Raw genomic sequence first — 25,946 nt, 5'->3', positions numbered from 1 at the left:
AAATGATTCAAATTCTAATTTATTTGTCTATGCACGATATATAGGATGGATTATCATTTAAATTAAGGAGAGTAGTAGCATGAAGAAATTCAGTGTTAGTCTCTATCAAGGCAACACGTACGCTTAGTTGAAAAAACATTAAAAGGTTATTTTTGCACTTCACCTAGTTGGTTTCTAATTATAAAATTATTTAGCACAATGGTCATCCACATTTGCATTGAGTATAACATGATATCAAACCTGAACGCATTGTAATTGCTTTCTGAACATTGACCTACGTGGAGTGTGTAAGGAAACCCGAGTTGTAGGGTTGATGAACAGTTTCTTAGGGAAAAGCTTGGTAAGGAAATATCAAATCTCCTAGATCATTCAAAATATATAAGAGTGGAGTCTATTCGTATATTCTTTAATTTAGAGCAGCTCATCTTGGGGCCAATCCCCAAGGTGTAGGAGAGTTGGCCATAACATTCAGTCGAGGGGTTGCCTTCTATGTTTGTACTAGGTGGTATATTATACCAAGATGTATGGGATCTCCCTCTGAGGAGTAGGGAAGGGTAATCGTTCGACTACGTTTTACTACAAATGTGATATCTACATTAGAAGTTAGGGCAGTTGTCACGTAGATGCTCTTGGCCACAAGGCCATGTGGGGTTGTCTTCTGAGTGTTATAGAGGCCCCGCTAGTGCCTATAGCAAGAGTCGCACCAATATGGTCCCGACAAGGCCAAAGGAGGGAGGGGGGAAAACGGGCATTAGGGGCGTAGGACAGTTAGAAGCGGGGGGAGGGGGGGATCAGGGGTTCATGAGGGGGCATTGGGGAGAGAGCCCTGTAAGGGAAGGGAAGGGTCATGTGTGGGGACTAGGTGTTTTTTTTTGTTTTTTTGTGAAATGACCGTCATCCCTCTCATCTTGCGTGTGTACATGGGGTGAGGGTAAAAAAAAATTGTGTTGCTTCTAGGATTGAGAGGGCATGTAGGCACACACACAGGTGGAAGACGGCATGATGAACATTGTTGCTCATCCTCTCCACTGCCACTGTTGCTACTCCCCTACCAATGCTATTGAGAGAGAGAGAGAGAGAGAGAGAGAGAGAGAGAGAGAGAGAGAGAGAGAGAGAGAGAGAGAGAGAGAGAGAGAGAGAGAGAGAGGGTTCGCCAACATCCAAGGAACTCATGATTGCCTTGGTTTTCACCACCCATCACTCTCAAAAATTCAAATTTACCTTGATTTGATAGTTGTAGGTTTGGGAGCTCTTTGGTACTTGCCTCTTCGAACATGCAGCTTAAATAAAGCTTTGAAAATATTTAATTAAAAGAAAATTTAAATTAAAAAGTTTAATGAGAGAGAGAGAGAGAGAGAGAGAGAGAGAGAGAACCTAGGCCCTACCCATGAGAGAGAGGAGGGAGGGGGAAGTTTAATGAGAGAGAGAGAGAGAGAGAGAGAGAGAGAACCTAGGCCCTATACATGAGAGAGAGAGGGGGGAGGAATTTAATTTAAAAGGGGAGGGAAAAAAGAAAGAGAGAGATTATAAGTTAGAGAGAGGGAAGGGGTTTTAATTTTAAAAATGGAGGTGAAGAAAGGGGGGGGGGGGGAGAGGGGCTTTTAATGAAAAATGGGAGGGGCAAGAGAAAAAGAGAGATTACACGTGAGAGAGAGGGGAGGGGAGGGGGTTTTGATTGAAAAAGAGAGGTTTAGAAAAGGGTTTCTCTCGCTTTCTTTTCTCTCTTTTCATTTCTCTCCCTTACTTTCTCTCTCTTTCAAATTATATATTTCCTCTCTGTCTCTTTCTCTAAGTCAAAAACTATATCAAAAAAGGTTTGTTTTCTCTTTCCTTTCTCTTTCTGTCTCTGTGACTTTCTTCTTTTTTTTAATCCCTCCTTAATCCTCTTCTTCTTATATCTCCCTCTCAAAGTGTGTGAAAAATTATGTCTGAAAAACTTTAAATTTATTTTTTTTAAAAAATATTTACTCAAAAATAAAGTTTAAATTAAAGAGTTCAATCTAAGAGAGAGAGAGAAAGAGAGAGAGAGAGAGAGAGAGAGTGTGTGTGTGTGTGTGAAACTTTTGACACAGAGAGAGAGAGAGAGAGAGAGAGAGAGAGAGAGAGAGAGAGAGAGAGAGAGAGAGAGAGAGAGAGAGAGAGCCTAAGCCCTACACGAGAGAGAGAGGGGGGAGGAATTTAATTATAAAGGGGAGAGGGAAAAGAAAGAGAGAGATTATAAGTGAGAGAGGGGGAGGGGGTTTTAATTTAAAAAAGAGAGGTAAAAAGGGGGGGGAAGGAGAGGCTTTTAATGAAAAATGGGAGGGAGAAGAGAAAATGAGAGATTACACGTGAGAGAGAGGAGAGGGAAGGGGAGGGGGTTTTGATTGAAAAAGGGAGGTTTGGAAAAGGCGATTGGTTCGGGAAGCCCTCTGGAGGTTAGGGGTTTTCGAAACCTACAATGAAAATAATATAGTAGTCAGTTATATATAGTAGTTAGCTAATTTATAGTTAGTTAGTTAGTTAGTTGGTTAATATATAGTTAGTTAGTTACTTAGTTAGTTAATATATAGTTAGTTGGTTAATATATAGTTACTTAGTTAGTTAGTATAACTAACAATATATGTATAGTTAGTTAGTATAACTAACTAACTAACCAAATATACATACAACTAACTAACACAAGTCCAGTTAGCTTCCACTGATGCGGATGGCCCAGAACAGGTCCTCCCCTGGCTGCCAGCGTGACATGAAGTCGTAGTCGTCACCGTGATGTGGCTACCAGCGACACCATCGAGCAGACGTCGGCGGGGAAGCCAAGCTCCGAGCTAGGGGACTGAGGGTAGCGTCGGCCTAGACCCAGGTCGAGAAGAAAGAAGGGGGAATCGGCGGTGAAGGAGCTGACCACTCTACCATGTGTGGTGGAGGAGATGGCATAGTACAGCTGGCCGAGGGTGGCACAAGCCTGGACCTAGGCGGTCGAGATTCATGAGGTGAGCTCGGCAATGGTTGACTCCGGTAGCACCAGTAACAACGATGATGGCCCCCCCACAAATTGTAGGTTCTGTACGGGTAGCATGCAGGCACTCCTCGGTCGCCAGCCTAGATCCAGGAGGTGCGGGGATCCATGTCGACCGTGCGGGTTCATGAGGTTGCTATAGATGTGGAAGGGCAGGCCGCTTGGCAGCGCGCACATGAATGCGGCCTAGAGCAACGACGATGAGGCCTTGGTGAATCACAGATTCTGCGTGGACATCGTGTAGGCATTCCTTGGCCACGTTGCCACCTCCTCCTCTGTCTCCCCGTTGGTTTCTGTAAGCAATGAGCCTTGGCCTCCGCACACAGAGAGAGAGAGAGAGAGAGAGAGAGAGAGAGAGAGAGAGAGAGAGAGAGAGAGAGAGAGAGAGAGAGAGAGAGAGAGAGAGAGAGAGAGAGAGAGAGAGAGAGAGAGAGAGAGAGAGTCAGAGTCACAGTTTGCTACTGCTCGCTTGTTGCTTGTCCTCCCATGTGCCACACTGCTGTTGCTCCCTTGTCAATGCTAGAGAGAGAGAGAGAGAGAGAGAGAGAGAGAGAGAGAGAGAGAGTCACAGTTTGCTACTGCTCGCTTGTTGCTTGTCCTCCCATGTGCCACACTGCTGTTGCTCCCTTGTCAATGCTAGAGAGAGAGAGAGAGAGAGAGAGAGAGAGAGAGAGAGAGAGAGAGAGAGAGAGAGAGAGAGAGAGAGAGAGAGAGAGAGAGTCACAGTTTGCTACTGCTCACTTATTGCTTGTCCTCCCATGTGCCACACTGCTATTGCTCCCTTGTCAATGTTAGAGAGAGAGAGAGAGAGAGAGAGAGAGAGAGAGAGAGAGAGAGAGAAGCAAAGGGTCCACCAACTTCCGAGGAGCTTATGATTGCCTTGGTTTTCACCACCCATCACTCTCAAAAATTCAAATTTGCCTTGATTTGAGAGTTGCAGGTTTGGGAGCCCTTTGGTGTTTTTGTGCCTCTTGAACCTGCAGCTTAAATAAAGATTTGAAAATATTTAATTAAAAGATAGTTTAAATTAAAAAGTTTAATCTAACACAGAGAGAGAGAGAGAGAGAGAGAGAGGGGGGGGGGGGGAGAAAAAGAGAGATTATAAGTGAGAGAGAGGGGAGGGGGTTTTAATTAAAAAAAGGGAGATGAAGGAGAAGGGGGGGGGGGGGGAGGGAGCGAGGGGTTTTTAATGAAAAATGGGAGAGGGAAGCGAAAAAGAGAGATTACACATGAGAGAGAGGGGAGGGGAGGGGACTTTGATTGAAAAAGGGAGGTTTGGAAAAGGGTTTCTCTCACTCTCTTTTCTCTCAATTTTTCTATTTTTTCTCTTTTCCTTTCTCTCCCCTATTTTTGCTCTCTTTCAAATTATATATTTCCTCTTTGTCTCTCTCTCTAAGTTAAAAACCATATAAAAAAGGTTTAATTAAAAAAACTATATTGTTTTCTCTTTCCCCCTCTTTTTGTCTTTGTTTCTTTCTTCTTCTTTTTTAATCCTTCTCCTTGATCCTCTTATTCTTCTATCTCCCTCTCAAAGTGTGTGAAAAACTATGTTTAAAAACTTTAAATTATTTTTTAAAAATATTTATTTAAAATAAATTTTAAATTAAAGAGTTTAATCTAAGAGTTAGAGAGAGTATATGTGTGTGTAAGAGATAAACTTGAGAGAGAGAGAGAGAGAGAAACCTAGGCCCTCCACATGAGAGAGGGGAGAAGGGGGAAGTTTAATCTCTCAGAGAGAGAGAGAGAGAGAGAATCTAGGCCCTACGCATGAGAGAGAGGGGGGAGGAATTTAATTATAAAGGGGAGGTGGAAAAGAAAGAGAGAGATTATAAGTGAGAGAGAGGAGAAGGGGTTTTAATTTTAAAAAAGTAGGTGAAAAGGGGAGGGGGGGAATGGGCTTTTAATGAAAAAGGGGAGGAGAAAGAGAAAAGGAGAGATTACATGTGAGAGAGAGGGGAGGGGAGGGGGTTTTGATTGAAAAAGGGAGGTTTAGAAAATGGGGTAGGTTCGGGAAGCCCCCTAAAGTTTCAGGGTTTTTCGAACCTATAATGAAAATAATATAGTAGTAAGATAGTAGTTAGCCGACAGGGAAGCCAATCTTCGGGCTCATCGAGGGTGGTGCGGGCCTAGACCCAGGTCAAGGAGAAAGAAGGGGGAATGGGCGGTGAAGGAGTTAGCCACTCTATCACATGGGGTAGTGGTAGGGAAGATGGCATAGTAGAGCTAGCCAAGGGTGGTGGCGGCTTGGACCCAAGAGGTCGAGGTTCATGAGGTTGCTTGGAGCTCGGCGGTTAACTCCGGCAACACCAACAACAACGACGGCGGGGCCTCGGCGAACCGTAGGTTCTGTGCGGGCAGTGTGTAGGCACTCCTTAGCCGCTAGCCCCTTGACCCAGGAGGTGTGGGGATCCACGTCAATTGTGCCGGTTCATGAGGTCACTGCAGATGCGGAGAGGCAGGCTGCATGGCAACACGCAGATGAATGTGGCCTGGAGCAATGGTGGTGGGGCCCCAACGAATCGTAGGTTCTGCACAGGTAGTGTGTAGACACTCCTCGGCCACATTACTACCTTCTCCTTTGCCATCGCTAGTCCTGCAGCGAGCATTGGCCTCTGTAGGTCCTCAGAGAGAGAGAGAGAGAGAGAGAGTTTACTGCTGCTTGTCCTCCCCACTACCACTACTACTGCTCCCTTACCAATGCTATTGAGAGAGATAGAGAGAGAGGGAGGAGAAGCAAAGGGTCCGCCAACTTCCAAAGAGCTCATGATTGCCTTTGTTTTCATCATTACCCATTAGTCTCAAAAATTCAAATTTGCCTTGATTTGAGAGTTGCAGGTTCGGGAGCTCATTGGTAGTTCGGTGCCTCCCGACCCTGCAGCTGAAGTAATAGTCTCAAAAATTCAAATTTGCCTTGATTTGAGAGTTGCAGGTTTGGGAGCTCATTGGTGGTTCGGTGCCTCCCGACCCTGCAGCTGAAGTAATAGTCTCAAAAATTCAAATTTGCCTTGATTTGAGAGTTGCAGGTTTGGGAGCTCATTGGTGGTTCGGTGCCTCCCGACCCTGCAGCTGAAGTAATAAATTAGTATAGATAAATTAGTATAGATATAGATAATATATTGATTGATGATCGCTGATTGATATATTATTAAGTTCCCGTCCTACTTACACGAAACGATTGCCGTGCTTTGTAAACCATATGGAGGAGCAGAGAGCACGCCCTGTCTTCTGTCTTCCTCCTCTCTCGAATGACATCCTGTTCAAGATCTTCTCGTTCTTGCCCCCTCCCTCTCTGGCTCGCGCCTCCATGGTCTGCAGCTCATGGTAAGCCCCCTGTCTTTCTATGGCATTTGTATCGCAGCAACCCCTCTCATGCAGCATGTGCAGCTCAATTAACTTTGTTTTAGCATATAGGTATGGAAACGCGCATGATCAAAAGTTGTCACATAGAGTTTATTATGTCGTTTGCAATAAAATCTGCGTGAATGGCAGAAGTGGAAATGGCATCAGCGACTTTAAGGCGGCCGAGAGAGAGAGAGAGAGAGAGAGAGAGAGAGAGAGAGAGAGAGAGAGAGAGAGAGTATGTGTGTGTGTGCGTGCGCGTGCGTGGGCGGGCATGCACGGTAGAGAATGACTTGTCTTTCCCAATTTCCAAAGTAATCGCAATACATGCAATTGCAATGCAGCATTGTACTTACGGTGAGGCATGGATTGGTATCTCTTGCTCTTATGCGCAAATTAAAGTCTTTAGCTGCTATGCTGAGTATCTGGGTCTTTAGTGATTGAGCATGGATCATGAGGCTGTTGTTGAAACCATAATGGTTGTGCAAATTAGGTTTTCGGGTACAGCAATTTCTTCAATTACTCTTCACCTAATGGTTGGAATATGTTGAGAATTACTGAGTGAATGTCAGAGGATGTGAGAGAAAATCAATTGAAAGGAATATTATTTGAATGGTAGCTCCGATGACAATTTTGATGGTGCCAATAGCTTCAAAAGGGAATGTGTTGTGCAATCAGTTGTCATCTTTCTTCGAGCTCATCCGATGGTAGCTCCCACCTCTCAGAGTCTCTGAATGCTAGAATGATCTTCGGCCAACCCCCAATCAACCTCCTCTTAGCTTGCGTGGGTAATTTTGACAAGTGATAGTCTCTTTTGCCACTTGGTAGCCTTCTAATTGTAATTTTCAGCTTTCATTAATTCAAATTCTAGAAATTAATTAATGATCCATTTAACCTTGCCCAAGAATTGGCTAGTACCTGTTCACAATTAATGTGCTCACCCCCATCGGGCATTTAATGGTCCCAATATAAATTGACCTTGGACTAGCATTAATTTATTATTGAATTCCTAGTTCCACAATGTCCCCACCATTGGTTATTTAATGGACCAATTAATTCCTTGGACCCCAAATTGGCACTAAGTGCCCACAAGTACCTGCCCAACATAACTTTGTACAACTATGCCAATATTACCCACTATTCGTTGGGGTTACTTAGGCCATCACGGTAACTTAACCGAGTTGCACTTGTAGCTTCACATGTGCATCTGACATGAGCAAAACTTATAATGCCAAAGCTAAGGATTAAAAATACACATCCTCGTGATAGGCGGGGATGGTAGGGATTGTAGGTGGAGAGAGGTGATAAAAGGGGGTAGTGGCATAGAAACATGAATCGGAGAACGGGAACAGAAAACAATGATGGAGATGGTGACGGGGACACCAAACCTAGGGAATGGGGATGTGGGAACGGGAACAACATTAAAAAAATTAAAATTCATGAAAAAAAATTAATATTTCACTCATAATCCATATGGACCTTGGAGTGTTAAAACCAAGGTATATAATCCACAAGGACAAATCATTTTAAGTTTTAACTTTAAGATATCGTGCATCATTCTAAAACTACTCATTAGATTTTGAATTGCAACTTACAAGGCTCAAGAGGTAAGCTATTCAATTATAAAATGCATAATACATATGTCATAAATGATAAAACAATGAACAATAAACTAAACGTTAAAGTCTAAGTTGAAAGAATATGCCCATGGTCCCATTGCCAAAAAACTTAAAAGATTATAAATATGAAGTCTAATCTTTGAAAGAACATGCTCATTGCTCCAAAAAAGACTACAAATATAAAGTCTAATCTCTAGAGTCTAGACTGAAGCAAAATGCGGTACGCCAAAATATCCCAAAGGGCAACTGCAAGATTGCAAGTACAAATATAATATCGGCATGGCACAATAGTCCAAGTGTCACACTGTCATCAATGATCACAATATCATATACAATACAATGTATATGTGTCATGTATCATGTGACTCATGATAAGTAAACTAAATCAAAGATCATCATCATGATTTGAGGCTGCTCTAGCTACTCTTGAAGTGCCAGCCTCATCATCATGTGTATCATGAATTACTGCATCTCGCTCAACATCAGCATGTGTCTCCTCTTCTTATTGTATCTTCCACTGTGTGAATGGATCGAGCTTTGTTATCATACTGTTACATAACATTCTCAAATTAGCACTAACGAATACTAGATCGTTTGTCCTCTCCACACCAAGACGGTTCCTCTTCCTTGAAGCGATGCGAGCGTATGTACTCCACAATTGCTCCAAACAAGAGGAGCTAACTGACTAACTCAAAATACGGATGGCTAGTTGCTGCAACTTAGGATCATCCGAACCATAGTCCTCCCACCACAAAGCTACCCCAATCTTACAACGATCCTCTAGTGTCAACCATAGTCCTTCAAATCTCAGTGTCATTCTCTTGACCCTTGTCCTGGAACTCAGGATCCACAACAAATGCAGCTGCATGCATGGGTTAGCTATAGGAGTTTCACCTCGTCACAACTAAATGAGGTATCTTCTCATACGCCTCATCATTTGGTGTCAACACCTGTAGCTTTTCATTCAGCCTATCCATAGCCTCATATACCTTGCCAATGCAAGGTTGCATAGCATCCATAACCCTCAATAAATGCACAATAGGTGATACCATAGTATCTATCCGCTTTGCATCATTCCAAAAAGTGGAGTTATTTGCTTTCTCCAAGCATAAGATACCTGTAGGAGTATCTGTCAATGTTGATGAGGTAAACTCATCACTAAGAAATAAGTGTCTCAAGGCACCATTGCATTCTCTTGATCTGCCTAGCATCAAGAAGTTAAAGGCAAATCTGGTATGAGAGTATTTTAAAAGTATCTTCTTCGACCGCAAAGAGAAGTGATGGCGAAGAAACTGGTGATTCAAAACAAAGCTAACCATTTGAGCTCCTTGCTCTATAACAAGTGCAATCCATGAAAGGTTACCAATATCCTTTAGTAGGTTGTTCAAGCAATGAGCCATACAATATGAAACTGTGATATGCGGATAATATCCTTGGATAATAGCATTTGCTGCCCTATTTTCGGGCTCTCCATCTGCAACAAATCCCACAACATGCTCTGGGCCAATAAGCTTAATACCTGTAACCCACTCTGTTGCAAGTACATCTGCTGACTTTCCTGTCTCCGATGCATCAATGTGAAGATATGAAATACATTTCCCCACGAGAATAAGCAACCATACCATGAATGGATCACTTGTGTGTATCACTCCAACCATCAGCAATCAAGGAAACTCTATTTTTAGCCCACAATAGGCTCTTTCTAGTCATCGCTGCAGTGCTGCTTGCTGAACAAGGCGCTTTTCCTTGTCGAGCAAAGTGGTGCGTAAGGTCTTTGATGATGGAGGTACATATGAAGGGCCATACTCACCAATCTTCTTGCACATCAATTTAAAATACTCTGACTTGGCTACACGAAATTGAATGTGGTTATGATAAAAAAAATGTGTCACTGATGTATTCACACCTTCCTTCTTCTTGGGATTCCAACTAGCATTAAGTGTGCTCTGTCTATGTGTAACATGTGGCGCTGTTGATGCCATGGCCGATGCAATGCCTGTAGTAGGTGTGAAGGTAGCATTTCTTGATACTGATCCTGCTCTAGACACATCTGATGGGGATGGTGTTACAAAAGTTACAGGGTTAACTGCAACACGTCATGGTCTTGATGCAAGATAAGCTTGTTGACTTGCTAGATGGTCACGAAGTTTCCTTTGCTTCTCCAAGGTCACATTCGGACAAAACTATACCTTTGAATTTGGCTCATGTAGGAGATAAGCTCGGACCCGATAATGCATAAAACGGAACAAGTGGCAATTGGTATTCCATATTCTAATTTTTAAGTAACTTTGAAAAATTAAAATCAATAAAAATTCGAAATACAAATGCTTGGCTCAATGGATTACCTTGTTTGCTCCACTAGTTCGATTGTATGGGCAAAGCTTGCAAGCCCATGGTTGAGATCCTCCAACACTCAATGGGTGGTCAGCATTTACTTCTTCCCACCATGACCAATCATCGGACCTTCTTCCTCGACCACTAGCCCGACGAGCGGGGTGGGAAGATGAAGCCATTTCAAGCTGAAAATTGAAATAAAAATGGCTTGAGAGAAGTGAGAATTTGAGTCTCAAGAGAAGGGAGAAGGCTCAAGAGTCAAGAGTTAAGAGAGAAGGGAAAATGAGAGAAGGGAGAAGGAAGAAGAGAAGAGGAGAAGAATGGAGAACTTGGAACTTGGAGAAGAAGGAAGACTCAAGACAAGAGGAGAAGAAGGAAGAGAAGGGAGAAGGTCCAAGGAAGAAGGAAGAAGAGAAGGGAGAAGTGAAGAGAAAAGAAGAAGGAAGAAGAGAGGTTGGAGGCAGGAGGAGACAGGGGGACTGGGAACGGGGGGATTGGTCACTGGGGGTGGGAATGCGCAGACGATCTGGCAGGAGCAGCAGGCGGGCCGAAGGTAAGTGGGTGCCACGTGGCGTTTCCTGCCCCGTTTCAGACAAGGAATGCGTTCCCTGTGTGAAACGGGACAAGGAAGGTTCCACAGATTTGCAACGCGTCCCATGATGGATTCATGCCGGGGACGGCAATTCTATGTGCCAGGGGGCCGTTCTGGCCGTTTCGTGTTTCTATGAGTAGTGGAGAAGAGGAGGAGGTGGGAAGGAGGGTACAGTGTATTGATGTTGGCAGTACGGAAAAGGGGGAGAGATGGTTGGTGTTGGCAGAGGAGATCAGGAAGGCGATGGTGGGAAGATAGTGCAGATGTGGTAGGTGGGGTGATGGTAAGAAGAGGAAGGGATATGCGGGTGTGAAGCTTAAGGAAGGGATGGAAAAGAGGGTGGGGATAAGGAGTTGTGAAGGGATGGTGGGGGAAGAAGAAGATGAAGAATTTGGGCTAACTTCTTCTCTTGCTCAGCCCACTTTGTGGACCCCTCTATGGGCTTGTATCCACACAAGTTGTGATCTTAAGACAACTCCCAATTGTGGCAGTGATGTTTTATATGGTGCTTTATAATGAAGCAGAGTTTGTGCTTGGTGGTGCTGGTCGAGAGGTAGCTAGATGGTGGATTTTAAAATGCTGCTAGGCAATACTAGCCAATGGTGAGTTTGAGAGGCAGCTAGGCGTGGCAAGGATAGCATGGCGGTGGCCTTTGCAGGCTTGCAATGGCCTTTGAAATGAGGGTGGCGCAACATAGGATTAGGTGGTGGCAAGAATAGCCTGGTGTGTGAGTTGAAGGAGGTGACAATGGTATAGGTGGCTCACTAGGCGATGGCATGGCAAGCGTTGCTCATACATGTGTTGCCTTTGTTGATGGTAGGTTGTGGCGATGGTGATGGCAGAGTGCAAGGTGATGTTAAAGATAGAGCATAAGGTGATGTAGGAGATTCTGGCATTTATGATGGTGTCAAGGTGCAACATGATAAGGAAGGGGGGGGGGGGGCATGATTAAACCCCCCCACCAAAATGAATGCAAAAAGTTTTTTTGTTTGTTTGTTTTTTTGGGTGGGGGAGGGGAGCTTAAAATAGTTAAATAAAATAACAAAGGGGCTAGGGTTAATGCTTGTTCATACGGGAATGTGGGACACATCGGACTCGATGCACAAAGTCAACGACTACCTCTCATCTAGTCTACTCACACGCATAATATATAATGAACTAGCCTAAAAAATGATAGATCAGTTTAAGGCTGTTGTATCGAGCGCACTTACCAATGGTTACCATGTTATAGTTGCAATGTGTTGACAAGCTTCGTTCCACGATCCATGTGTAGCCCTTTGCTCATGATCTTGCTTCCATTGTTACCCATACAAAGAGAGGAGTCGCTAGAGGCAAGGTTGAGGATAAGAAGAGAGGTAGAGAACTGTTAGAGATTTATTCATCCCCTGGATAGGCATTGGCAGTTTATTTTGTACCATTAGTACTCTTGGGCACAGTTATGCATTTCCTATTTTCAGGTCAAATGGTTCTTTGCAGTCTATGGGTAAATTTTGGCATTCCTAGACAATCGGGTAGGCTAGACAGGTTGGCAGGATGCAATGTGGCAGCCATGCTTATTGCCTATTTATTGCCTGGCCTGCTTTGGTCATCATTCACTCGGTTTTTAGGTGGAGAGAGAAATCAGCTCACAGAGATACATTCGACAGCCCATGTACATATTAGCCTTCTTCATTTTAGCATTCATCTACTGCAAATTTCTGCGTTCTACTGTCTCTTTTCTCTCCTCTCTTCTCTTGTGTTTATTTTCTTTTTGTCCAGTCATAGGGCTGATTGTTAGTGGGCAGACTTGAACGGGAGATTTCAGTGCAAAAAAAGTTTGTATTTTCAGTATTCGAAAGTTGAGCAAATATGTGAAGCGTGGAAAATGAGTGGGGTTGCTGTTTTTTACAGGTTTTTGCTATTCGTGAAGAAGAAAAGGCTGTGTTTTCAGCCTTTTGGAGCAGTCGAGTTTTCATTGCCCCCGACATGGTTGAATCAACTTTGGAATGAGCGGAGGAAGCCCTAGCGAGCACAGTTTGCGGAGTTAGAGGGGGCTGCCCTTGTTTTTGTGTAGGTTATTTAGGTGACAATGTCTTCCAAGATTGATTTGGAGTTTCAGGCTATTATGGACCGTAAGGTCCTTATGCTATTGGCTCTTCCTTTTGATCAGAAGCTCGATGGGGAGAATTACCACATCTAGTGGGTAATGATGTCTCTAGCTATCATTCACTTGGTTTTCGAGTGGAGAGAGATCGGCTCGCAGAGATACATTCGATTGCCGGTGTACACATTTGCCTTCTTCATTTCAACATTCATCTATTACAGATTTTTGCATTCTACTATCTCTTTTCTCTCTCCCTCTTCTCTCGTGTTCATTTTCTTTCAATCTGGTCACACATTCGCATTTGCTGCGCTTTGATAAGTTATCAGAGCAGCATTGAAGGGCTGATTGATTGTAGATAGACGTAAATGGGAGATTTTAGTGTGACAAAAGTTTGTGTTTTTAGTGTTTCAAGGTTGAGGCGAACAGGTGAAAGCGTGTTTTGTAGGTTTCTTCTATTCGTGAAGGAGAAAAGGCTATGTTTTCAGCCTTTTGGAGCAGTTGAGTTTTCATTGCCTACGGTGGTGGTTGAAGCAAGTTTGGGACAAGGAGAGAAAGCCCTAGCAAAAGCACCGTTTGCAGAGTTAGAGGGGGACTGCCCTTGTTTTTGTGCAGGTTATTTAAGTGACAATGTCTTTTAAGGTCGATGTGGAGTTTTAGGCTACTATGGACTGTAAGGTCCCTGTGCTACTGGCTCTTTCTTTCGATAAGAAGCTCTTGGAGTTGTATGATTTGGTAGTGCTCATGATTGAGGCTATAGACCATCCTACAACTCGTGATGCGTGCCAGCTGTGATGCTTATGTTCACATCTAGAAGAAAAAGCGGATATCTTCCAAATTTGTGGGTTGTAGCTAGCAATCCCAGGGATACATGCTTTATGATCTCGTTTCATGGGAGGTATACACAAGTTGAGTCATTCAGTTCGTGGAGTTTTCATCTGTAGAGGGGGGTTTTGAACATCACGTACTACTTGAAGATCTAGGTGATGGTTGGGTACTTGAGATCATTCTTTTGGAGCCTACCAATAGTGGAGGAGGAGATTGCTTCACCATTGGATTTACCCATTGAGACGGTGCTGATGGACATTCCAGAGACTTTGGTTGAGGTAGAGCGACGAGGGGAGTATCAGCCTCCTTCTCGTTGGTTTCATGATACACTTTGTGATGCAAGGATTGAGGGAGTTCTTAAGGAGTGGTAGCTGCAGGATGGCCCATGGCGACCTCGGAGGAACCATATACACTTCACCAAGCTCGTTTGTACCAACTATTGTTTGATGTCTTGTGCCACATAGGATAGGGAGCCCACCTCTATGAAGGAGGCTTTGTAGTCACAGCATTGGAAGAAGGCTATGGAGTAGGAGTTGGATATGAATGAGTAGAATGACTCTTGGAATCTTGTGCCTCGGCCAATTTATTGGAAGGTGATTGGAGTCAAGTGGGTCATTAAGACCGAGCATCATTGTGATGACACTCTGGATAAGCACAAGGCACCGCTCGTTGTTGCAAAAGTATTCACATTGTGGCCAAGAGTGGATTTTCATGATATCTTTGCACCTATAGCTCGGATGGCTACCATTAGGGCCATTCTTGTCTTAGCCAACTATAGGAGATGGCTGGTTTATCAGCTTGATTCAAAGTTTGCATTCCTTAACGGGGATTTGAAGGAGGAGATCTATGTTGAGTAGCCTCTTAGCTTTTTTTCATCAATTGGCCAAGTGTATAGGTTGAAGAAAGCTCTTTATGGCCTAAAATAGGCTCCACTTGCTTGGAATGAGAAAATAGACTTGTTCTGCCAAGGGAAGTTAGGGTATTGGCGTTATTTTGTTGATCCCCAGTTATATGTCCACACCTTAGTTGGAGGGCATGCATTGTTCGTGCTTTATGTGGATGATCTCATCTTGACAAGTGACCATGCCTAGAAAGTCAAGTAAACAAAGGAAGTGCTCCATGAGATGTTCGAGATGACAGATATGGGATTTCTCCACTTCTTTCTAGGTCATGAGATTTTGCAAACTTCGAGGGGGATTTTCATCTCCCAAGAGCGGTATGTGTAGGAGCTCTTGACTACGCTTGAGATGGAGGGGTGTAAGGCTCTTTCTACTCCCATTGATTTGAATTGGAGGGCTATGACCTATGTAGATTCACCAACAGTAGATGCTACCCACTACAAGCAGTTGATTGGGTCGTTGATATGGCTCCTTAACATTTGGATTGATTTGTGTTTTCTTGTAGGTTTTCTTGTAGGGTGCATGAGTGAACCTAAGTTGGTTCATTGGTAGGATGAGGATTTTGTGGTTTCTGAGGGGGACCCCTAACCTAGGTATTTATTATCTAGGAGGTATAGGAGATTTTGCCTTAGTTCTACATGGTTGGATGGATTTAGATTGCGCAGGAGATGTTGACCATAGGAGGTCAAAATCAAGATATTGCTTCACTTTGGGTGTAGGTGCTATCTCTTGGAGTAGTAAGAAGCAGCTGACTGTTGCCCTATCACCCACAGAGGTGGAGTATAGAGCGGTGTTTTCTACCATATGTGAGACAATGTTGCTTAGGTGATTGTTAGGAGAGCTTGGCTGTTCTTAGATAGGTCCTACTACATTGCATTGCGACAATGAGACTTGCATTGCTTTGGCATGGAATCTTGTATTCCATGCTAGGTTGAAGCACATTGAGATACATTACCATTTCATTAATCTTGGATGACACCATTGATGTGGTTTACTATAAGATGGAGGATAACTTGGTAGATTTGTTTACGAAAGCTCTACCTTAGACTGCTCTTCGACAACACTCCAGATTGTTGAGCCTTATGACCGTCCAGGATCTGAGAGGGGTTGTTAGAGATTTATTCATCGCTTGGACAGGCATTGGCAGTTTATTGTTGTGTTGTTAGTATTCTCGGGCACAGCTACGCATTTTCTATTTTGAGGTTGGACAGTTCTATGCAGTCTATAGGTCATTTCCGGCATTTTCGGGCAATCAGGCAGGTTAGACAGGGTATGCAGGATGTCACATGGCAGCCACATTTATTGCACAGCATTCTGTGCATTATTTTATTTAGTGATTGCTTCTTGGGCAGTAGTTGGTCAGTTTTTAATTGGCCAATGTGATTATTGTGTATTTTTTGGTCTATTTATTACTTGGCCTGCTCCGGGCATCATTCACTTGGTTTTCAGGTGGAGAGAGAGATCGGCTTGCAGAGATACATTCGACAGCCAGTGTACAAATCTGCATTCTTCATTTCAGCAGCATCTATTGTAGATTTCTATGTTCTAATCTCTTTTCTTTCTCCCTCTTCTCTCGTGTTCATTTTCTTTTAGTCCGGTCGTACGCTTCTGCATTTGCTGCACTCTAACAAGAGCTTCTTGCTATGCATCCCTCAATCCCTCATGCTCTCAACTACACACACTCTCAGTGACACAAAGCTCACTAAGATGGGATGGAGAAGAAGTTAAAAGAGAGAAGAGAGCTTCACTCCTTATCCCTCACTCCTTCACTCTCACACCATCTCTCCTTATATGTATAAGTTTTTAGGGTTAGGGTTTCCATCTTCTCCTTGGGCATCCAGCCTATTTCAAAGTCTCTTGCCTAGTTTCCTTCAAATTGCATGCACCTACCTTAGCTTAAGCCTTACTCCTAAAGTGCAAATTAACTTGCGTACATTCTAACTTTGGGTGCCAATCAAACATTGCATACAATTTGCATGGGAGGGAGCCCAGCTCTCAATTGTTCTCACAAAATGTCCAAGGTTGATTGTACCATAGCTTCAAAAGATTTTCTTTTCCAAAACATTGTGGAGGCATGTTGCACATTGCAGTTAATAGTAGTTGTTTCAAATGTTATCTACTATCATGTTGAGAAGTACCATGTTTTACTAAGTAATTTCATCTTGGCATTTTGAAAGCTTATAAATGTGATTGCTTCAGACCTTTGACATAGCAGTTCAAAGCATAGTACAATAGCTTCAAAATTTTTTCTTTCAAATAAATTGTGGAGGCATGTTGCACATTGCAGTTAATAGTAGTTGTTTCAAATGTTATCTAATATGTTGAGAAGTACCATGTTTTAAATATGGTTTTACTAAGTAATTTCATCTTGGCATTTTGAAAGATTATAAATGTGATTGCTTCAGACCTTTGACATAGCAGCTCAAAGCAGTATGGGTTATAGAGGTTCAAACCACCAGTTTAAGATTTCTAAGGTGCTCTTAATGATTGTTTTGCAGGAGGTCCATTATAGAAGGCTCAACTTTATGGCATAACATTTATGATGAATCAATTAACCAATTGGAACTCCCATACCATGACGTGACTGCAAAAAACTGTCACAATCCTCAAATGACAGCTCTAAAGGATCAGAAATCTGCATTTGTGAAAAAGCAGCACAGGGCCTTGACTGTTTGTGGCCGTGTCACTGTCAAAGACTGGAAAGGTCACTCCAGCAGGCATGCATTTATCCATTCCTCAAATGCTTTGCCATTCCTCCTTTATTTCTCTACCTTCAAACAACAAATTCCTTGGATTACGTAGGCTGCATATATCAGCTTAAAAACTAATTCAATTGGTTGTGGTGCAGAGCAGAATGCTGTAGGTTCCAAATGGACACAATTTTGACAGGTTCTGGGGATGGGGTAAGAGTGTCATCTTCCTATGATTGTTGTGGTCTTGTACAGAAATGATAACAAGGATATTCTTTGTTATTTCAGATGGTATGTGCCTGGTGCACAGGAACATTGCACCGTAAGGAGACATACATAGTACCAAACAAATCACGGGTGGTGGATTTGGAGTTTGATGACACAAAGGTTGCTAAGTATTTACATGACCTTTTGTCATGAATATCTCCCGTCATCCATCCCTCAGCTTATTTGATTTCCTTGTTCATTGTGGTACAAAAGTATTCAGACAGGATGTCTCATGGATCAGGATTATATGACTGTCTTTTATTGTGCATCCACGTAGACTGTGCAAAGCAATTGCTTCAGCTTTGTGTGCAAGGACCTTCCTGAGAACCACACTGAAACCTAAGTTGTCATTGGCTCATGGCTGTTCTGACATGGGAAGCATTTTGTTGGATTGGAAAGTAATATTACATCAGGGGACCCTCTGAATTGATGTGCGACTTGCAGCACTTCATGGAGATAACAGTACTAGGCTGCTTGACCTGTTCTAATCTAACATGCAGCACTCATGCTTACAAGAATACTAGGCATTATAACATCGTAACTTTGGATAGCTTGACTTGTGAAACTAGCAGACCTGATTATCTACTAATCATAGCAAGCAATAAAATTCAAATAAATTGAAATACAAAAGTTATCACTTCATCTTGGACTATGGACACCACGTTGGCCCCAAAAGTGGCACCTCTTGTGGTATTTCTTTAACTTGTATTGCAATTGGATGGAGTACATTGAGATTCCTTTAGCCTCCTCTGCTAATCCAAATGCCTTTTGCTGTCACAAATGACCAGCAAGCCCTCAAACAAAATTGCCTGTTGGTTTGCATGGTAATTGTCCTTTACCTTCCTCCTTAGATGACAAATTTTGCCCCAAATTCAATGTGAGTTGGCTGGACTAATGGAATTCTCTGAAATTCCCAATTTCAGCTGTTGAATCCCAAGTACTGGGCCTTGCCTATAGTCCCACATTACATGGGATTTCCTTCATATAGTATGCCTCACTAGACTCTATCTATCACTCTCATATAACTTATTTATAGTACTCATCACTTCATGTTAATTGTATATTGGGTTAAATGTGCAATATTAATCTTATATCTTTTCTTTCCCTTCAATAAATCAAACCTTCAAGGTTAATTATTTTCAAGTTTTGAACATTAGTCTCTCTATATTTACCAAATACTTCCAGTAAATACTTCAGGGTAGTAGGGGGGGCAGGACTGTTATAGGCAGTACCTCCTGAGTGGACAACAACTATGGACATTTAGATGTGGATTGGTCTTTTTACTAGAGAGACATTCCTATTCCAGTGGTTGCCACCAGTGGAAAGTCTTTACTTTTTTTCTGCAAGAGAACAATAGAGTCATGAGAGAGGATTAGGATGAGTCAAAGATTATAGGATGCTCTTGCCAGAGGATCAAAGTGATAGCTCATTGTGACAGGAGATGATACTTATACCTAGATTGATCCATGTGCATGACGGATAGTTGGAGGTATTGGAGGAGTTGGAGTGATCCCTTTATAGAGATAGCCGGGGATGTTTCCTTTGCCATATACCACTAGATTGGGGAGGAGCATCCAGTGAGTAGGTTTAGAGTGGTGCCAGTTGCTATTGGATAAAGCAGGGTATCTTGCTTATGCTAGATATGTGGAGAGCTAGAGGAGATGCACATGCATTGCGTATGGCAGTGCCCTAGGACTCAAGATGTATGGAGGAGAGCCCTCAGGATACTTTTGCATGGTACACCAGAGAGTATGATAATTATGTGGGAACAATAGCTGGGCCTTGAGTTAGAGGCCTTGCATGTGGATATGAGTCAAGGCAAACAATGATAGCCAAGCCAGACTTTTCACTGATAGAGTGGACGGAGGGCACAAATGGATTATGGCAGTTGATAGCAAGTATCATTGCAGGTTTCATTTGGACCTCTAGATGTAGTGATGCTATATAGCCATTACTGCCTATGAGAAGGAGGTTAGATGCTTTTCTTAAGGTTTGGAAAATTGCCACTTCTTTTCATTTTGAATCACACTTGGTCTAGGATTATAGACCTCTTGAATGCTTATTTGCTCATGTCTTCTAATGCTTTTTTTCTTTGGGTTTTATTTTGTGATATTTTAGCAATCCTTTAAAAGATTAATTTTATACTTTACCCTGGGATAATTTGTTCTGAAGGGATTTATTGATAGAAGTTTGTTTCTTTTGGCAAAAAATTAGTGTCTGCCAAATGATTAAATCTTGCAAGGTTCTAGTTCATCAAGTTTCCTGAAATTGCCCACTAAAATGTGAATTCTTGGGGGTGTCCACATGCAGTACATGGTAAATAAGCCCTGCTGACTGGCTTTCCAAATTTAGCCCTCACTGGGCCAATTGAATACAGCTAATCATGGATCTCAGTGCTGATGTATTTGTCTCCAGCTGCTTGTAAAGCTAAGGCTAGGAACACCAATTTTGTGTAAAACGGCTATGAGTCCGTGGAGGCATAAGAAGACCAATCTGCTTGACATAGGATCTTGCTAGAAAAATCTTATTTGACAAAATGTCTCATGAGAAAACTCTCCAGGATACCTCAAACCACAACAAATAACCACAAAATAGTTCTGAGACTGCCCACTTTGAGATCACTCAGGCAGTCTCAGATCAGCATTGCCCAGCTTGTAACAACACCACCATGCTCAAATCAGCTCTAACCCTGCTCTAGCAAGTCTGTGCCAAGCTTTGGAATGCTTCTTCATGCTCTAATCTCCCAAAAAAAGCAGCACCATACTCATGGTAGTCCTGTCTTGCTTTGATATAGCTTTGCCAGAGGCTTAGGACAGCTTTGCCTTGCCTTGAACAGCTTCACCAAGAGAAAACAGCACAATACGCAGTAGAAACCTCATGACCAGCAATGGCAGGTGACGTATGTCCCTTGCCAGTCGTGATCTGCCCAGATGAAGGCCACATGATGGAAAAAAGCTGTGTTTTGACACCTTCTGCACGTATCTCCTACTTTTCCCATGTTTTGTTAGGCTTTCACTTGAAGTAACAAAACTTGACATTAAAATTTTAATTATTCATCCTTTAATATTTTTGATTTATGTGTCTTCTATCAGAGTGAAGCAATGCAGAAGCGAATGACCGTGACAAAAAGTGAACGGAGAGAGAAGAGAGAGAGAGAAAGAGATAGTGAAACACAGAAAATCTGCAGTGAAGAATGCTGCATAAGAATACTGAATTATACATGGGTGCAGAGAGAATATTTGCGTATGTCTCCGCCTTGAGGACCTCGATCTTCGTCAGCCCGAGTGTTGTCTTTGTCACCGGCAGGCTGAAATCTGTCAGATATAAGTGATCAAAACTACTGGAAACTCAGCCTTTAAAAGGCTGAAAATAATGCCTCGTAAAATGCCAAAATAGGTAGGTTAAATGCAGCCGACTACAGTCGGATAGTCCAACTGTTGCCATGTGGCACTGCTGACGTGGCAAGGAGCTGACTACTAACATCCCCTCTCAAATCTTGGATAAGGCAACAGATATAGGGATCTGGAATGTCGATGAAGCAAAGCCTAGGGAAGTGCCTTCATAAACGAATCTGCAAGATTGTCTTTAGTCTAACAGTACTCCACATCAATGGTTGTATCCAGATGAAGTGATATTGGATCTCGATGTGCTTCGTCCGGGTATAGAATAGGGGATTCTTTGCCAAGGCAATGCAACTCTCATTGTCGCACCGCAAGATAGTAGGACGAGTTTGGGGGCAGCCAAGCTCCTCCAACAAACTGCCGAAGCCACACAACCTCACATGTGGTAGAAGACGTAGCTTGATATTCTTTCTCAGTTGAAGATAGGGCTACCATGGGCTGCTTCTTGCTACTCCAAGAGATAGCACCAACACCCAAGGTAAAACAATAACCTGTAGTAGACCGCCTGTGATCCACATCACCAGTCTAATTTGAATCACTCCAACCTGCAAGAACAAGATCAGAAGCACTTGTACCTACTAGATAATGAATCCCTAAGTTGGGGGTCCCCCTCAGATACTGTAGTATCCTCTGAGCAGCCTACCAATACACCTATTGAGGCGAAGTCATGAACCCATCCAAGAGACCTACAAAAAAACATAGATCAACCCATGTGTTAAGGAGCCAAATCAATGACGGTAGCGAGTAGCATCTACCAAAGGAGAATCTGCGTGTGAAGTGGCCTTCCAGTTCGGATCCATAGGAGTAGAAATGGACCGACAATCCTCCATCTCAAAAGTCACCAAGAGCTCTCGTTCATATCTCTGCTGAGAGATGAAAATCCCCCTCTGAGACTGATAAATCTCATGGCCCAAAAAGAAATGGAGAAGTCCTAAATTCATAATCTTGAACTTCTAGTGTAGGGCTGCCTTCGTCTCTTCAGCCTTCTGAGTATGAGCACCTGCAATAATCAAGTCATCAATATACAAAACAAACAACACACGACCACCCTTGGAATTGTGCACATATTAAGAAGGCCTTCTTTAACCTGTAAACCTGTCCATTTGAAGAACCAAATCCAGGAGGCTGCTCTACATAGATCTCCTCCTTCAAATCACCATTCAAGAAGGCCGACTTTACATCTAACTGAAAAATAGGCCATTTTCTATGGCCAGCCAAGGCAAGAACAACACGAATAGTTGCCATGTGAGCTAGGGAAAAAGTATCATGGAAGTCAACACCTGGGCGCTGTGCAAAACCTTTAGCAACAAGACGAGCCTATGCTTGTCCAAGGAGCCATCACTATGGTACTTGGTCTTGAAGACCCATTTGACACCAATCATCTTCTTATGAGAGGGACGAGGCATAAGGAACCAAGTGCCATTCCGCTCAATAGCCTCCAACTCGGTTTCCATTGCCTTCCGCCAATGATCAGACTGTAAAGTCTCCTTTACTGATGTAGGCTCTCTATTCTACATAACGCGGGACATCAAATAGTAGTTAGAGCAAACAAGCTCGTAGTATGTGTTTGGTGCCTCTGTGACCTCCGCGGTCCATCCTGCGGTTCCCACTCCTCAGGGACTCCCTTGGTTCCTGAATCTTGGAGGGTGTCACGGGCCCAAAACGAGGAGGCTGGATCTCTCCTCTGCGCTCTCCATCCACTGAAGACTCGGGTACATCCTCTGGCGGGATCTCCACTGGGGTGGCCGGTGGAAGAGAGGACTTTGAATTTGAAGAAGAATCTCCATCAAGAGGTAGTGGCTCCAAAGGAAATGTCACAGGAGCCCAACTCTCCCTTGGATCTCCAAGTACGGGGTGCTCTCACCCCCCTCTGTGGCCAAAACTTCCACGAACCGCACATCTCGGCTCGTGTAGACATCCCGCTTTACGGGATCATACAAGTGATAACCTTGGGACTGGGAGCTGTAGTCAACAAATACCTGTTGTCGAGAAGCCGCCTCAAACTTGTCACATTGCGTCTTCGGGATGTGCGCATAGGCGTCACTTCCAAAGATCCTGAAATAAGAGACATCAGGCTTAGTCCCAAAGTAAGCCTCAAAAGGTATCATTCTGTCAATAGCCGAAGTGGGAGATCGATTTAGGATGTGGATTGCCGTAGCCATTGCCTCGGCCCACAGAACTTGAGGTGTTTGTCAGTGCTCCATCATGGAGTCTGCCATCTCAATCACACTTCGGTTCTTCTGCTCCAAAATGCCATTCTCTTGAGGAGTGTTAGTATTAGCAAACTCCTGGTGAATGCCTTTATCTGCACAAAAACGAGCAAACTCATTGGAAATAAATTCAGTACCCTTGTTTGATCGCAAGTTCTTCAATCTTCGACCAGATCGGCTCTCCTCGAAGAGAAGCCAATCCTTAAAGTGGGAGAAAGCCTTTGACTTCAGTGTCAAGAAGTGGGCCCATGTCATCCTGCTGTAGTCATCTACGATCAACATGAAGTACAAGCTCCCCTGGAGGGACTCATTTCTCATCGGGCCACAAACAAGCTCCATAGGTGAAGTAGATCGCCTTGAAGCTTTGTTGGGAATTGCATCCCTATGTTGCTTCCCACGAATGTAGGAGACACATGATTGCTGGCTCACCACTATGTTCGACAAACCTCGAATAAGTGAGCCTCGCAACGCCTTCCAAATATACTCATAGTTTAGGTGGCCAAACCGAGCATGCCATAGCTCGGACTGTGTCTGAGAGGTAAGAAGAAGAGTGGAAGAAGACTTCAATTTATAGATGCCATTCTCCTCATACCTTGAAGAGAGAACCTTTCTTGATCCACAATCAAGAACGCAAACAACATCATTGTCAAACTCCACCAAGAGACCAAGAGAACAAATCTTATGTACCGAAAGTAAATGATACCCCAAACCTAGCACATGCAACACCTCGGAAGTGTGGGTACCGCCACGTCCATCTTGATCAGTTGTACCTCATCCCGAGCAGCAATAGACATAGAAGAGCTATCTCCTATGAGAATCTGCCCACGTGAGGGTCGCAAATGGGCAACACCTATTGTTGAAGGAGTCATGTGCCGTGAGGCACCATTGTCCACGATCCACTCTCGAGCTTGGGGAGCTGTCATTGCAGCATCAGAAGTCTTCGGTGTGGGGTCCTCAATGACTGCCAAGTGTAGAAAAGCAGCTGATGAGGGTGCAGCCACCGCTCCAGAATCCTTTGTGTCCTTCTTGTCCTTGGTCGGATCAATCCTTCTTCCAATGGCCGGTCTTACCACAAATATGGCATGTTGATGCTTTCTCTTTGTCCTTCTTGGATTTGTTGTCATGCTTCTTATTCTTTTGGTCCCTCCCCTTCTTCTGAGAGGCTTGACCGACTAATGTCTCCGATTTGGAAGCATTTTGGCCCTTCAATTGTTCCTCTTGGTCCAAGACCATAGGAACCAACCCTTCCCATCGAAGAGTCGACTCTCGTCCTGAAGTAATAAGAGCGGAATAAAAAGTACCGAATCGTGGTGGCAATTTGGACAATAAAGTGATCGCCATGTCTTCGAAGGAAATGGGCTTCCCCACATATTGAACTTGCATTTGAAGTTGTCGAAGCTTGTTGATGTGTTCTCGAAGCGAAGAAGACTTATTCACGGACAAGGTCCGCATCTGCACCTCCAAAGAAACCCTCTTTATAAGGGTCATCCGGTTGTACATTTGGTCAAGTTTCAGCCATATCTCATGAGCCACAGTCAAGTGCTCGATATGGGCTATCACGGCTGTTGTACAGATAGAAAGAGAAAAGAACGAATCCTGGCATTCAATTTGTCCCAATAAGATTGAGCTTTGGTCAACTTCACACGAGCACTGGAAGAGAGTTTGGACTCATCTCTCACCGAGGGCCGGTTGATCTCCATCACAAGCTCCTGCCAAATCATAAGACTCCAATATGGCCAACATCATCACTCGCCAGATACGGTAATTGTCGCCATCGAGCTTCTGATTTGATGGAAGAGCTGGTAGGACAGGCACCTTTTGGTCCATGATTGCCTGGAACTCCACGTCAGTCTCTGTAGATATCTTCACCTGCAATGCCTGCACAAATGCAAAAGAAATCCCCTTTAACTGTGAAAACCTAGCTTGCTAGGGCTCTTGTCTCCGATTCCTGAACCTTCTTTAGCCACTGGAGGCAATGAAAAGGTAAAATCTGCACTTGAAGGCAAAAAACACAGCCTTCTTCCTTCCCTAATAGTAGAAAAACAGTAGCAGCTTCAGCAAATCTTCTCTTTTCTCGCATGCCCACGCTTGCCTCAGCCTTGTTCTGATGCGCAGCCCACCTGCTCGCACTTGAACACTGAAAACGCAGCCTTGTGTCGCACTGAAAACTCCTCTTTAGATAGGTCCACCCTAGGTCAATCCTTCAATGCTCTGATACCATGTCAGAGTGAAGCAATGCGGAAGCGAATGACCATGACAAAAAGTGAACGGAGAGAGAAGAGAGAGAGAGAAAGAGACAGTGAAACATAGAAAATCTGCAGTGAACAATGTTGTATAAGAATGCGGAATTATACACGGGTGTAGAGAGAATGCAGACAAAGTGCTGAAGCTTGTAGAATACCAAGAAGGGTAGGAACCCCCTCTCAACTTGGATGTAGATGCCGAAGAAGGAGGAGCTTGATGTTGGTCTTCATATGGTACCGAGAACCATAAGGAATGAAAGAAGATAAAGTGGATGAAGCACCCCGCTAGAAGAGCAAGGTAGAAGTCACTGCCATGATAGCATCGAGAGAGATGCTGCACGATCAGCCTCGGGAGGGAAAACTGCCATGCTAGAAGAAGAGCAAGCACTTTTAGGATGATGAAACCTTGAAAGGAATTGTGCGCATCCCCACGTCTCTATCCCAGG

General features: G+C 43.5%; 1 protein-coding gene across 14 annotated transcripts in view; it reads left to right on the top strand.

Annotated features, from left to right (window-relative positions):
- Window positions 1-6,151: 6,151 nt before the first annotated feature.
- The window catches only part of LOC148037551 (F-box family protein with WD40/YVTN repeat doamin), a 122,113-nt gene continuing 102,318 nt past the window's right edge, over window positions 6,152-25,946 (top strand). For 4 of the 14 annotated variants that reach the window (XM_087676483.1, XM_087676485.1, XM_087676484.1 and 1 more), the window contains exons 1-4: window positions 6,156-6,319; window positions 17,188-17,406; window positions 17,538-17,592; window positions 17,668-17,766. In XM_087676483.1, coding sequence (XP_087532609.1) covers window positions 6,195-6,319; window positions 17,188-17,406; window positions 17,538-17,592; window positions 17,668-17,766 — 498 coding nt within the window. In that variant the 5' untranslated portion in view covers window positions 6,156-6,194. Of the gene's footprint in view, window positions 6,320-17,187; window positions 17,407-17,537; window positions 17,593-17,667; window positions 17,767-25,946 lie in introns of those variants that run through there. The other 10 variants (XM_087676491.1, XM_087676489.1, XM_087676479.1 and 7 more) reach the window with 5 other exon arrangements.

Source organism: Lygodium microphyllum, chromosome 4, assembly GCF_053477565.2.
Source record: "Lygodium microphyllum isolate KBCC chromosome 4, Lygodium_microphyllum_v1.1.10, whole genome shotgun sequence".
NCBI classification, from domain to species: Eukaryota; Viridiplantae; Streptophyta; class Polypodiopsida; order Schizaeales; family Lygodiaceae; genus Lygodium; species Lygodium microphyllum.
This window is presented reverse-complemented; position numbering and strand designations above follow the sequence as displayed.